This window comes from Malaclemys terrapin, chromosome 2 (genome assembly GCF_027887155.1).
Source record: "Malaclemys terrapin pileata isolate rMalTer1 chromosome 2, rMalTer1.hap1, whole genome shotgun sequence".
In the NCBI taxonomy this organism is placed as follows: Eukaryota; Metazoa; Chordata; order Testudines; family Emydidae; genus Malaclemys; species Malaclemys terrapin.
The window spans coordinates 140,322,601-140,337,182 of record NC_071506.1 but is presented as its reverse complement, the minus strand read 5'-3'; the positions used below and the strand labels follow the sequence as shown (position 1 = coordinate 140,337,182).

General features: G+C 56.7%; 1 protein-coding gene across 2 annotated transcripts in view; it reads right to left on the bottom strand.

Annotated features, from left to right (window-relative positions):
* Positions 1-14,263, bottom strand: part of PROM2 (prominin 2) — a 35,995-nt gene extending 21,732 nt beyond the window's left edge. For both annotated transcript variants that reach the window (XM_054020134.1, XM_054020135.1), the window contains exons 1-9: positions 13,758-14,263; positions 13,362-13,411; positions 12,406-12,608; positions 10,557-10,677; positions 4,186-4,249; positions 3,054-3,143; positions 2,362-2,561; positions 2,075-2,149; positions 1,922-1,985 (exon numbers count right to left, since the gene is read on the bottom strand). In XM_054020134.1, coding sequence (XP_053876109.1) covers positions 1,922-1,985; positions 2,075-2,149; positions 2,362-2,561; positions 3,054-3,143; positions 4,186-4,249; positions 10,557-10,677; positions 12,406-12,608; positions 13,362-13,411; positions 13,758-14,022 — 1,132 coding nt within the window. In that variant the 5' untranslated portion in view covers positions 14,023-14,263. The remainder of the gene's footprint in view (positions 1-1,921; positions 1,986-2,074; positions 2,150-2,361; positions 2,562-3,053; positions 3,144-4,185; positions 4,250-10,556; positions 10,678-12,405; positions 12,609-13,361; positions 13,412-13,757) is intronic.
* Between the last annotated feature and the right edge of the window lie 319 nt (positions 14,264-14,582).

Below are 14,582 nucleotides of genomic sequence, written 5' to 3'. Positions count from 1 at the left end.
GGTGAGCAGCTGGGGAGAGTGAGGGGGACCCTGGGCAGTGGGCCCAGCACAGGGAGACGCCTCAGCCAAGAGGCCTTGCAGGCCAAACTTGCAGGGGGATCATAACCCTGACCGGGCGGGGGCGACGCTGGGAAGAAGGGTCCTGCCACCTAGAGCCTGAGAGCGTGTGGCCACCACCAGAGCAAGTGTCCAACCCGCAGCGTCCCTGCAGCACAGACAGGGCCTGAGAAGCAGGCCTGGGACCTACAAGGAACAGACTGAACTGCCCTGACGTTCCAGAGACACTGTTTGTAATGTTCCCTGCCACAGAGCGGGGTGATGTGTTTTCCTTTAACCTTTCCCATTTTTCCTTATTCTTTTTTAAAATTAATTGTTAATTAAACAACTTGTATTTGCTTTAAATTGTATGGAATAATCAGTGGGTCAGGGAGGTGCCCAGTGCAGAGAGAGTACCCCGGAGTGGGGACACCCTAGCCCCTGTCCTAGGTGACCACAGCAGGGTTGGGGGTCGAGCCCCCCCAGGAATCCTGGGCCCAGCCTTGTTGGGGTTACGAGGACTCAGCCAGACAGGAGAGTGGAAGGGGAGCCCTCAAGGGCAGGGAGGCCTCTGGGTAAAGGAAGTGGGAGCGGGGACTCGGATCCTTTCGCTAGTCCACTTCACCGGGGTAGTGCAGAAGCCAGGAAAGTTCCCCACAATAGCGGGACCATTCCCCCGCTTACACACTGGTCCTTCTCTGCAGTCCCAAGGGGCTGGATCTTACAGGACCATTCACAAAATACATCCCTCCTCTGTTCAGGACAGACCCTCTCACCCAGCCTCTGCCGAAGTCCTAGAAGAGTCTGCCCCTTACCTGGTGCAGTAAACACATCCTAATCCTAACCGAACCTCTGCAAAATGACAGGGTTTGGACTCAAGTCTCAGGTACAGACCGAGCTCTCGGGCTCAGGTGGGTCCTAGGACTCAGGTCCCGAATGCTTGTTGACCTGTGTCAGAGTGATTTGTGCATGGATAGTAGGGGGGTTTGGGCTCAAACTTAAGTCTGAGGCTGGGCTTACAATGCAGCCATACCCTCAGAGACTCGTATTACCCCAGTTTGAATCCCCTGTAATGGGTAGGAGGCTGGCCTGGGTTTCAGGAGACATAGATCCTATGCTCAGCTCTGCAACTAGGGTTACCAACTTTGGTTGGATGAATTCCTGGAGGTTTCATCACATGATATTATCTTTCATTAAAGATCCATCTTTAATTCCTGGGGACTCCAGGACAATCTTGGAGGGTTGGCAACCATGTCTGCAACTGATGTGCTGGGTGACCCTGGGCCTGTCACTTACCATCTCACTATTTCGACTGTAAGGTCCTACAGGGCAAGGCCTGTCTCCTACTGTAACCACACCAAGCACAGTGGGGGCCTGGTCTCTGTTGTGGCTCTTTGGCTGAGTCTCTCACTCCCCTAAGGTTTAGTGCCTTTCAATATTGCCACTATTCACGCCAATTTCCAAGGGTTTATGACCCCAGTACAAAGATTTTCTTGTTTCTTGCAGTTCCATTGAATACAAGCAGGATCGTTTCCCAGGGACAGGTATTTCGGTGCCTAACTTCCCTTGAAATCAGTGGGAGTTAGGTGGCTAAATCCTTCCGAGGATCTGGGCCCCAGTGCATGGCAGGAGCATGGATTAAAGTAAACAACAAAATAAGAGGGAACAAAAGTAAAGTCCCCAGAGGAGAGCACAGGGGGGTGCATATCCTAACAGTGTGAAGCCATGCTGGGAACAAAATGGCCGCTGTCTCCGCAGACAGTTTTTTTTCTTAGGAATTTAAAGGGGCAGTTCTCAAGAACCAAAGGCATTGTGGTTGCATAGCTCCAAGGCCCAGAGTTTGGAAGTGCAACACCCTACTGACCATAAAAGAGGTTTTGCTCACCCTGCACAACCTGGGCCATCTTCGCAACGGCTAGGTCTGGCATCGAGTTGAAGGTGCTGTTGCCCTGGAAGAGCAAAAAGAGACGTGTTCTCCCCCAAAATCGAACCAGCTTTCACATTTGCAAACAGGCCCCAGGCCTTGTCAGTCACATACCTGGTCAATCAAGTCTGGGAAGTTAGCTTTGGGGAGACCAGACAGTGTCTTCAAAACTTGTTCCACTGAAGGAACCTGCAGGAAGAAACCATCATTCCATGAACAAGCGAGTTCCCCTCTACGACTCGGCAGAGGGTCCCTGCTGAGCCAGCGTACGTGGGTGGAGCAGCGTTGAGGGATGTCCCGCACCAAATGAATGGACACAAAGGTGCCCAAGTGGCAAGAGAGACCCACCCTTCCCTCAGACATGGGAGGAGAAGGCCTTCTCTCTACGATCCTACACTCACCCTGCTGTAGTCAGCTCCCAGTTCCAAGCTCTGGGCTTTGCCCAGTGCCCGGGCACAGGACGTGCAGCGCGGACTGTCCAGCAGGGAGACTGCGCTCTCCTTGCGATCTCTCAGCGCCAGGCTCAGCTCATCCTGGAAATGGGTCAGAGTCCGCACGGTCTTGTTGAGAATCTGTAAATGGTTCAGCGAGTTCTGTAGGTCTTAAAGAGAAAACCCAAAGCTAGTTCTGGTGCTCCGCTCCGTCTGTGCCACTAACACTATTCCCCGCACTGGCAGGCTGGCCCCCAGGCCCTCCTGCCTTGCTGCTACACAGGTAGCTACAGAGCAGCTCAACAGACGGCCATCTTCAGTGCAGATGCCATCCCCCTTGGCCCCAGCCTCTGGCTAGAGATAGAATGTCGGGTCACCAGAAGAGGGGAGTGGAACAGAGGAAGTTCTAAGGCATCTTCAGGATATGGGTGAGGGATGAGATGTGAAGCCAGCCCATGCCCACTGTGGGGCAGAGGGAGGGGCAGGGATCCCAGCATCAGGCAGAGAGGATCTCTGGGAGGTAGAGGTTTGGACCCGTCCCCATCCTAGTCTGGCATGAGGAGGCTCCAAGGACTGGTCTGGAGGACTCTAAAGTCAGCGCCTTTCATTTCTGACAGTGAAGGACAGTCCCACTCGCAGGAGAAGGTGAGCTGCCATCTTACCTTGTGCTCTGCCCTGAATGGCCTCCAGCACTGAATACACCTGCTCCTTCAGCAGCGAATGGATGGTGAGGCCGATGCCGCGGCTGACGTCTGAAAAGCACAAACCACCCTTTGTGAGCTGCTGCCTCCGCCTTGCATGGAGCAGACGTTGCTCTGACTCGCTTGAAGGGGGAAGAAGCTACGGGCTGCAGTCAGGCTCCATTGCAGCAGAGTCTCACGCACATGGGGAGCTGGAATTTGGAGTCTGGAAACCCAGTTTTATAAACACCAGACCTGAGTGAAAGGACACCACCTACAGCAGGCTGGAGTGGCGTGTCTCTCAGCCCCTGTGGGCTGCAGCCATTAGATGGTGTCGTCCCTCACTAATACACACAAAGCCAGTATGCTGCACAGTGCAAACTTCAACAACTTCCATGACTTGCACTGATAACTGAGAGCAGGATCTGGCATTATTTCTGCCTTTTCCTCTCCCTCGGGGTGAACCGTGGACACAGTCCTGCTCTCTCCCTGCCCTCGTGGGGTCAGAGACCCGACGTCCACCCAGGCCTGCTCAAAATCTCTCTATAGATTGGACAACCTACGCTGATTTGAACCAACCATGAAGAACCACTCCCAGCTCCGCAAAGGGTTCGGGAGAGTCTCCTCCTGCCCCAAAGGGGGCTTTGCTTAGGGTTAGGGCGAGGGCTATGAACATGCACGCGAGATACCCATGAGTGCTTGGGGCAGGGCTAAAGCAAAGCTGCTGAGAAATCGCTCCTTGCCGTTTCAGAAGGCTATGTGGTCCAGTGGGAATTTTCCTTTTGTCGGGCAAGCACTGAGAAAGACCTCGGGCGCCTGGGATAGAGTTTATTTGGGGCAATGGGAGTCCAGATGCTGTGGATACAGTTGGGGCTTAATGACTTGATTCTGCTCCCATCTAAGTCAACGGGAGCTTTGCCATGACATCGCTGGGAGCAGGGAATGGTGGAAGGGAGTTGGGGTCATGCAAAGAAACATGTGACAACTGCTCAGAGAGGAGAGCTGGGACCAGAGGTCACAGAGCTGCTTTCCTCTCCCCCAGGTACCAAGCCCCCCAGGAATAGGGGAGACTGCTCTGGCCTAGAAGAGGAAAGGCCAACAGCCAGACACTCACTGTTCAGGTCGCTGATTATTTGCTTTCTGGGCACTGCAAACTGCTCCACGACAGACTGCACCCCCTGCCGGAGAGAGAGAAGCAGAGAAAGATCTCACTCATCCCACTGGAGTCTGCATCAACATGGTCAGTTGGCTTGGGCCCCACCATCGCTTGGGCCCATGAGGCCTGGCTGGGCTCTGCCTCTGAGCTTGGGCATGGTTCGTCATGCTCCTGCTCCCAGACAGGGGTCCCCCGTGTGAGCCCTTGGGTTTGTTCCATTCCATGTAGCTATCCCAGTTTTGCTCAGCTAATTCTCCTGGACCCCAGCACCCACCCATTCTCTGCAGGCTGTAAGGCCCCACCCGCAGGGCCGGCTTCAGGGTTTTTGCTGCCCCAAGTGGTGGGGGAAAAAAAAAAAAGCCGTGATCGTGATCGGCGGCAGCTCCACCGTGCCGCTTTCTTCTTCGGCGGCAATTCAGCGGCAGGTCCTTCCCTCTGAGAGGGACTGAGGGACCCGCCGCCGAATTGCCGCCGAAGAGCCCGACATGCCGCCCTTTCCCCTTGGCCGCTCCAAGCACCTGCTTGCTGGGCTGGTGCCTGGAGCCGGCCTTGCCCACCCGGTTCTCGTGAGGGATCGTCCCACTCAAGCCTCATGTGGATCGTGACCATAAAGAGCCGAGTCAGCTGCCAAGGACGGGTTGTGGTCCCCCTCGTGCTGTGGCTAATGGCTGGTCCCAGTGGGGTCTAATCACGAGTAACCTCATGGCTGGGTCCCCTCTCACCAGGCACACGCGGCCAGCACCACAGTCACTAAATCCACTCCTCCCAGGCATGTTCTAACTACATCCTAGCGAAGACACTACATCCTTTCACTGACAGGACGCCACCCAGGGAAGGCACACAACTCCCCAAGATCCCCTGCACTGGCTTCTCCATCCACCACCCAGAGGTGGGAACCCTGCTTCCTGGTCAAATCTCCATCCAGCCTTAGCAAGTGGCGCCTTCCCTAAATAATAACCAATAAACTCCACGCAACCAGGGCACTCTCTCCACTCACACAGCAACCGAGCTGCCCGCTTGGCCCTGGGCTGAGTGGCGAGGTGCTGGGGCGGGGACCCAACGCCCTACACGAGGGCTTCTGAGAGAGATGTAGTTATGGTGCCATCCTGGGCCTCCCTTCAAACACAGCTCCCAAATCACCGGTTGGCTCCTGCTGAGGTCGCCACTGGAGAAGGCTGGATCAAGCCCTGGGCAGCCAGGGAAGTTCACCTCTTTAGCTTGCCCCAATCAGCGCCATGGGGAAAATCCAGGTCCCTGGGCAAAGCCTGAATACCTTGGAGAGTGGGGGAGTTTGAAACCCCCCCTCCCTACCCCAGCGGCAGGCCCCAGAGCAACCACGTTGCCCCTCACCAGCCTTGGGGCTGAAGTACCCTTTACAGCCCCTACACACAGGGTTATTTGCAGCATCACACTGGCTTTGCTCCCACCTACACCCAAACCTCAGATCTGCCTTAGGGGCAAGGTGGGGCACAGGGAGTGGGAGGGGCTTCCCAGATCAGTGGGGCCATGCCAGTTCCACTGAATGGAGGGCCCCGAGGATTTAGCCCTGAGGGAAGGAAAACGCCATTGCATTAGAGCACTGATCATTAAGAGCTATGCGTCTCATTAACCCCACCCTCAAGCCCGTGGCTTCGCCGGTGGCTCCCAGGTAGGTACCGGAACCCCGGCCGGGTCTGCCCCACCTTAGCTCTGTTCGGCTGGACGGGGCTGTGCCGCAGTGCAGAATGCGGACTGAGCAAACCGCCTGGCCAGGCAGCAGCGGGGAGGGAACGAAACAACGCTTGGCAATTAAAAATGCATTTTTAATGAAGCTGCAGCACGTTGTGCCTGCTCCAGCAGTGAAACCCAGGCCAGCCCCACCATGCCAGCAGCTCTAGGTCAGCCACAGGACAGCCAGGAGATAGATGAAGGTCAGAGGCAGGGTGTAGTATGGTATTTTCCCTCTAGGGGAGCCAGATGAGCCCAGGGGCCCATGGCAAAGAAGAGGAGCCGAAGGTGTTGGGAGAGAGCATGACACCAATCTGCAGAAAGCAGTGGGCACTCTTGAAACCTCCCCCCACTTGCTCTGGCATTGGCCCCTACGCCAGCCATCCACAGCCACTTCCTGTCGCGTCTCAGCCACGCCCGGCCGGGTGCTGCCCCATGAAGGAGGGGTGGGTGCCCAGGAGGGCCGATCCGGGCCAAGGGCTTGGTGCTGCGGAGCTGCTGAGAACTTGGTCTGAGACCCCTCTGCTCATCTCACATGGAGCTGTAGGAGTCTCCGCTCTGCCTGAAGGGAGCTCCGGCTCCGTCACCGATGCAGGAGGGCGAGTGAATCCAGCAGCCGTGTCTAGTGCCAGCCAGGCTGCTCCTGTGCAGCATGAAAAGCATCCATCTGCGCAGTTAGCAGAGCAGAGGAAGGGGTCTCCTGTGTGACCGCGGCACAGGATCGTAGGAAGGGGACGTCATGGTGAACTGTCCTGCCCCATTGCTAATATTCCCTGGGCCTACAGGAAAACCAGTGCACAGGGCTCCACCGCGCTGCTAGCACCCCAAGGCACAGCACCCCACTGCAGCATCCCATCCCAATGCGCAGCACCCCAGTACCTGGCGCCCCAATGCACAGTGCCCCCAGGCATCCCACCTCCATGCACAGCACCCCACGGCACAGTGTCCCGTTCTGCTCCATCTCACCACACAATGTACCCAACCCCACTGCAAAATACTCCGCCCACCTCAGCAGCACCCTTCTCCAGTGCTCAGGACCCCATCCGGCTGCCATCACCCCAAAGCACAATTCCTACCCCGCTCCTCTGTGTAGCACCACACTGCACCCAGTGTTGGCACAGCCCTCTCCTCAACCCCACAATGTACTGTACTGTGCTTCATTCCATCCCACAGGGTACCCCATTCCGTCCTGGATCACCGCTCCACACAGCACCCCACCCGCCCTGGATCGCCCTTCTGCACAGCACCCCTCCCGCCCTGAATCGCCCCTCTGCACAGCACCCTACCCACCAGGGATCGCCCCTCCGCACAGAACCCCTCCCGCCCTGGATCGCCCCTCTGCACAGCACCTGACCCACTGGGCAAGAAGGACGCTGGTGCATCTTTGCCCAGCTGGCCAGGCTTAGCATTGCCCTGGCTGGCAGGCCCCTCCTCAGCCTTTCCCCAGCTCGGTGCTTTCCCCAGCACATTGCAGAGGTGACATGTGTCATCTCCAGGCTCAGGGGAGGTTCATGTTGATTTCCATGCCCTGGATTCACGGCTGTCTCCGAGGATGCCCGCCTGTCTCCTTGCATTAGTGCACCAGGCTTTGAGGAGCCCTGCCGCGGCGGTGGCCGGGCAGCACGCTCAGCCTGCAGTGGGGGGTTCTGAGCCGATCGGAGCAGAAAACTTCCACATTTGAGCAAGTGGCTGATGCACCCGCCGTGACAGAGCTTCCTTTTGCGCAGCAGCTGCCGCTTACTGAAGGAGACGCGGTTCTGAGTCGGCACCCGCAGCATGCGCAGGGGTTGCAAAGTGGATTGGCTCAGACAGGATCAGACCCTCCCTATGGATTCTGGGGCCTAATCTATCCATCCCCATACATACCCCTCTATCGATTCATCCCCATAGACATCTCTCTATCCCTATGCACCCCCTTCTCTCATGTATCCATCCATCCCCATACACTTCCCTTTATCTATCTATCCACATACACACCCCACCATCTATTCTTCTCAGATTTCAATCATCTATCCACCCACCCATCCACCCACCCTTCTCAGGGTATCTCTCTATATAATGTGCCCACCTCCATGGTATCTGACTGCCCTAAGTGAGTGCAGCTCATTGATTTCAATGGTTACATCCCCCTGTTTGTGCCACATCTGAGAGTATGAAAAAGTGCTCTGTGCTCACTGGTTCAGTCCAAGGCTGGGCATGCCGATACCTGAGAAGGGCAGCCCAAGCTCAAACCAGGAGGTACCTGTGATGTTTCACTCCATATTCTTTATGAAAATATGCTTATGATATGAATATGACATAACTGAGCTGTACTTTATGCAAGATGGGTCTTGTACGATATCATTGGAAAGGTTATGATTTACTGAATGTGATTATCCAATTTGTGTGCCTGTATCATTTCTGCATCTGAAGTTAGGAATAGTGACTATGTATCTGTATTTCAACTATGCTACTTTGGATGACGCCCCCTGCTAACACGTCAGGTACAACAATGGAAAAGCCAGACGGGGCGGATGGCCCATCAGCGAGGACAATGGGCTGTGAAAAGGTTTGGCCTTCCTGCAGACCCTCCATACTGCCCCTGACTCAAGGATACTGTGATACTACAGAGTCAGGTGGTCTTGTCACCTGATACTAAACATTACCTGGGACTCCTTGTAACTTTTCACTGGAAGGGAAGGGGGGGTCAAGTTTGGGGAACAAAGGATTCCCCCTTATGTAAATCCTATTTAAGGGTGGGGAGGAAGGCAAAGGGGACTCCTCCTCTTCAAGGCCTGTCTGCCTAAGAAGAAAGACTGCTAAAGCTACCTGAAGGGAAGGCGGGGGCGAGTCCAGACTGAGAGGGGGTCCAGTCTGAAAAGGAATATAACTGGAACTCTGAACCACAGAAACTTTGCAATGAGCCTAAAATAACATTTAGGGTGAGAATTTACAGTTTGTAGCCTGTTTCTTAAAGTCTATTGAGCTTAGATTGCATACTTTGGTTTATTTGCTCAGTAATCTGCTTTGTTCTGCCTGTTATCTCTTAACTTAAAGAGATATTCACTTAAAATTCACCTTTTGTAGTTAATACACTTGTTTCTTGTTTATAATATAACCCAGTTTATGTAATTTCTAACTGGGGGGGTGGGGAAAAACGTTGCGTATATCTCCCTCCACACTGAGGGAGGGGGCGAATTTCATAAAACCTTTAGGTTTGTCCCCCATAAAGGGAGTGGGCACCAGAGTGTTGGCGGAACCCCTAAGGCTGAATCTTTCCAGAGCGGGTCTCTGCCTCTGTGCAGCTGGGTGTGGCCCTGCCTATGTGCTTGGCTGGAAGAGGATTGTGAGCCTAGCCAAGCAAGGCAGGGTAAAGGGGACCCAGGCTGGCAGAATAGGCTGACTCAGTGGCACCCCAGCACACCAGGTGACACCCCAAAGGGCCCAAACCCGTCACACTACCAACCTGAGAGAGTCGCTTTTTATCAGCCATGAGGGCGAGCAACGGAGGGAGGGGGCGGAGAGGAGCGATCAGCAGACAGGATTTTGGGGGGAAAGAGGCAGCGTGGGGGGCAGGGGCGGCAGCGACCCCCCCACACACACTTTTAGGGAGCTTCCACCACTCCTGATCCACAGCCCCTCTCTATCCAAGTCCTGGGCTCCCCACTCCTGCCAATCAGGGCCAGCTCTGGCTTTTTGGCCGCCCCAAGCAAAAAAAAAAAATGAGGCGGCCAGAACGGCAAAGCAAAAAAAAAAAACCTGCGGCGCGGCCGGAGCGCGGGTGCAGGGGGACCGGCTGGGGAGGGGGGAGAGGGGAAGGGAGCAGGCGGGAGAGAGAGAGAGAAGGGGGCGGCCAGGGCTACAGCAGGGGCGCTGCCACGTGGCCCCTCCCGCTGCGCCGCCTCCTGCCGCCTGCCGTGAGGGCTCCGCTCCGGTCGGCGGGGAAGGAAGGAAGAGGACTGCCCTGCAGGGCGCTCTGGTTCTCCGCGCCGCTGCCCCCTACAGGGCGGCCGGAGCGGAACAACAACAACAACAACAAAAAGCGGCCGTGCCGCCCTAGGATTGGGCAGAATGCCGCCTCCAACAATCTGCCACCCCAAGCACCAGCTTGCTCAGCTGGTGCTTGGAGCTGGCCCTGCTGCTGATGAACCTCAGTCCTGACCTGGAGCCCCTCCTGCTGTCCCTGGCCTGGGTTCCCTCCAGCATGCGTCGCAATCCTGACCACAGCCCCTGCTATCCCAGGCCTGGGTTTCCTGCCCGCTACCATTGCACTTTAGTCCTTATCCGCAGGACCCTCTACTGCTGCCACCGGGGATCCCCTCCCCGCTAGCACTGCAGAGCTGGGGCAAAGTCCAGTTCTGCCATTGCCCGTCAGTCCCATCCCCAGCCAGCAGGCAGAAGATGCCCATCTTGCCAAAGTCTGTGCAAGCAGCGGGGACTCGGAGGGAGACTAGGGCCTAAACAGGATTCCAGAGGCAAGTGGGATGCCACAGCCGCCCTGATATGCAGCATTGGCTACCGGTCCCATACCTGCATCCCTCTCCTTCTCCAGCACAGACACACCCCGAGATCCCTGCGCAGCTGCTGTTCTCTCTCCTGGCCCCGTGGGCTGACAGCCAACAGGGAAGGCAGCTCCGGCTTACCTGCGGGATGCTGCCAATATTCTTCCTCAAAGTGTGTAGAGTGGCTGGCACGGCTCGGGCCCCGGGCTCCATCTGCTCCTTCACCCGCTGGTTGGCAATGAAAGCACAGATAACGCCGGCCCTGCGGGAGATGAGGCCAAAGTGGGTCATCTATGCTTAGTGCTCCAAAGAGCGACAAAATCTCCTATTGTCCCACAGCCCTCTGACATGCAATGGACCAGAACCAACCCCAAAGACTGGCGGGGGGCGGCAGGTCTTCAGATCCAGCTCTGAGCTCCATGGCTGGTCCAAACCCAGTCCCCGGGTCTGTCATAACTATAAAGGGAAGGGTAACAGCTGTCCTGTATACAGTACTATAAAATCCCTCCTGGCCAGAGACTCCAAAATCCTTTTCCCTGTAAAGGGTTAAGAAGCTCAGGTAACCTGGCTGGCATCTGACCTAAAGGACCAATAAGGGGACAAGATACTTTCAAATCTTGGGGGGGGGAAGGCTTTTGTTTGTGTTCTTTGTTTTGGGAGTGTGTTCGTTCTCGGGACTGAGAGGGACCAGACATCAATCCAGGTTCTCCACATCTTTCTAAACAAGTCTCTCCTATTTCAAACTTGTAAGTAAATAGCCAGGCAAAGCGTGTTAGTTTTCCTTTGTTTTCTCAACTTGTAAATGTACCTTTTACTAGAGTGTTTATCTTTGTTTGCTGTACTTTGAACCTAAGACTAGAGGGGAGTCCTCTAAGCTCTTTAAGTTTGATTACCCTGTAAGGTTAATTTCAATACTGATTTTACAGAGATGATTTTTACCTTTTTCTTTAATTAAAAGCCTTCTTTTTAGAACCTGATTGATTTTTCCTTGTTTTAAGATCCAAGGGGTTTGGATCTTGATTCACCAGGAGTTGGTGGGAGGAAGGAGGGGGGATGGTTAATTTCTCCCTGTTGTAGATCCCAGGGGGGTTGGAACTGTATTCACCAGGAGTTGGTGGGAGGAAGGAGGGGGAATGGTTAATTTCTCCTTGTTTTAAAACCCAAGGGGTTTGGATCTGTATTCACCAGGGAATTGGTGAAGGTTTTTCAAGGCTTCCCAGGGAGGGAAAAATTGAAATGGTGGCAGCGGAACCAGGGCTAAGCTGGTAGTTAAGCTTAGAAGTTTTCATGCAGGCCCCTACATTTGTACCGTAAAGTTCAAAGTGGGGATCCAGCCTTGACAGGTCTATGCAAATGACCCCAGACCTTGTCCTGGTTCAGAGGCTCATCCCAACGCTGTATCTCAGCTGTTCTCGGTGCTCTCAAGAGCAGGGCAGAGGTGAAGGAGAACAGGGACCTGGGGGCAGGTCAGTGGGGGATGACAGGGTGAGAACAGGGGGATCGGGTCACTGGGGGTTGCTGGGGTGAGGGGAAAAGGGGGTGGGGCTCGTCATGGATGGGTTGAAAATTCGGGGTTTCAGGCCATGTTTTTCATATGCAGCCTCTGATTTGGGGTGCCTCCGTTCCTGGGTGCCCTATGGCCAGAAGGGGACCGAGCCCCTGCTGTGATAGCCAGGGTGCCCTTACCCCAGATCCTCTCCTGCATAGAGGGCCCCAATGCCCTTTTTCCCTCGGCCCCTGACATGCCAGCCCCAGTGCCCAGGAAATGCCCAAGGGGAGATTAACCCCCAGTGGCACCCGCCCCATGTGGAAAGACCAGCCCTGCCCCCACGTGAAGCCCTACGGTACGTTGTCCCCTCGTGATGCTGCCTGGACTAGCTCCCGCGTCCCATCCCCAGTGAGCGGCTCGTCCGCCGTCTCCATTCCCCTCCATCCATCACACACGTGCCTGACCCCCGCACCCTCCCAGCCCGGCGCTGGCCTCACTCACAAGAGGATGGCGGTGGTGAGGGAAAGGCAGAACGTGAGGAGGTTGCGCTGGCAGGTGAGGGAGCGGCGGTCGGCCTTGATGCGTCCCCCACAGCGCCGGCGGCGCCGGCAGCAGCAGAAGCACAGACCAGTCGCCGGGACCGCCACAAAGAAGAGCACAGCAATCATGGCACAGATGATATAGCCAACCTGGTAGCGCACCACCTGGGGGAGCAAGCAAGGGCCTCCTCAGGGGGGTACCGCCCAAAGCTTCCACCCATCCCCTATGCCCTTCCCTTGCCCCTGCTCCTCCCTCCCAACCCCGCCCTCCCTTGTCCACCGCCACGCCCTTGCCCCACCCCCATCCATCCTCCCTGTTCCCCACCCACCCCCGCTCTACCACGCCAACCTCCACACCCCTTGCCTCGCCCCCACCCATCCCCTCTGCTCCCCCACCCACCCCTGCCCCTCCCACGCCCACCCTTTGCCCTGCACCCACACTCACAGCCCCTTGCCCCGCCCCCACTAGTCCCCATGCCCTCCCCTTGCCCCGTCTCCCCACCCCTTGCCCCACCTCCCCACCCATCCCCGCCTTCCCACACCCACATCCACGCCCTCCCCTTGCCCTGCTTCCCCACCAGTTCCCCACTCCCTCCCCTTGCCTTGCCCCCCACTTACTCCTTGCCCCAAACCTTCCCTTCCATTCACCCATGCCTTCCCCTTGCCACATCTCTCCCATGCCCTCCACCTCACCCTTCTGACACCATCCCGTACATCTCCCCCTGCCCCGCATTTCACTCAGCCAGCCCCATGTGTACTTGCCCTCGGGCCCATCCTTCACCCGCCCTTCTCCCTCTTCCCGCCCCCGCCGTAACCCAAGGAAATCCTGGTGTCCGCCGGGCCACAGGTGGGCCCCCAGAGGAGTGAGTGAAACGGGACCACTGACCCAGGACAGGTACGAACCCCACCCCTGCTCACCTGAGAACTTCTGACTGACGACGGCTCATTCAGGGCCACCCGGAGCAGCTCTGTGAAAACAAAACCAACGTCCCGTCGAACTCCCGAACCCAGTTGCCTTTCCTCCTCCTCGCCTTCCCCCTGCTACCACTGCCCTGTCAGGATGCGCCAAGCTGCCCATCAGGATGCTCTTCCCCTCCATCTTGCGCCCAGCAGTGGGGCCCAGGTTTCCCAAGGAACTTGGAGCCGGCCAGGCTCAGAAGCCACCATCAGGGCCAGAATTTCAGGCACGCACCGTACCAAAGCGGGGCGAGATTTTTGACCGCTCCTTTGAGTGGACACTGTGCATGCCTCTTACTCTGGCACTGGGGGGTTCCCCGAGTTGCCCCAGGGCTCTCTGCCCCCCATCTGGCTCACCTGTGGGGAAGGGGTTCTGCTGGACCACATCCAGGTAGCGCCGGACGACGCCGTAGAGCGGATCCAGCGAGCTCGGGACCCGGTGCTGGGCGGGGACCCGCTGGTCAGCACCTATCTCCATGAACTGGTGGACGAGGAGGGGGTTTCCAGGTGGACATTGCTGGGAGCGAACTGGATCCAGGAGAACCCAGGCTAAGGCCAGAGACATGTGCAGAGGCAGAGCAGAGGCTGAGCCCTGGACGCCTCTGGGCTGAGGAGCCTGCATTGGTCCAAAAACAGCTGCGGGGGGAAGGTTCTACCGCGTGGATTGCAATGGAGCTCCAAGGAGACCCAGTCCTTGAGGCAGAGACTTCCCTCCTGCAGGCGCTGTGCCTGGAAGCCGCTGTGCCGGGTGGTCTCCTTGGAAGTGCCCAGACCCCCTCAGTGCTCCCAGCTCCCGCATCCAACGCAGGGCGCACGGAGAGGCATCCCTGGCTCTGGCACTCCCTCCTCTTCAGCTGATTGTGTCTGCGGCTGGAGTGCCTCAGAAACTGGCCCGACTGGTTTGATGCCTCCTGAGGGCCCAGGCGCTGCTACTGCGGCTTGCTTCCCTCTGCTCCGGGGATGGGGCAGGGTGGGGCGAGGCGCTTCTCCCAGCAGCTGTTCCAGAAAAATCAGAGATATGGGATACTTTCCTGGAGGTATCTGAATGATCCTATTCGAGTATGCCCTCCCCCCATGTTTCCCTCTTTGAGGGGGGCCAAACATCTGATATACCAGCTTGTTACCTTGCAACACCCCTGCCCTACCCAGATTTTTCACACTTGCTATCTGGTCACCCTAACC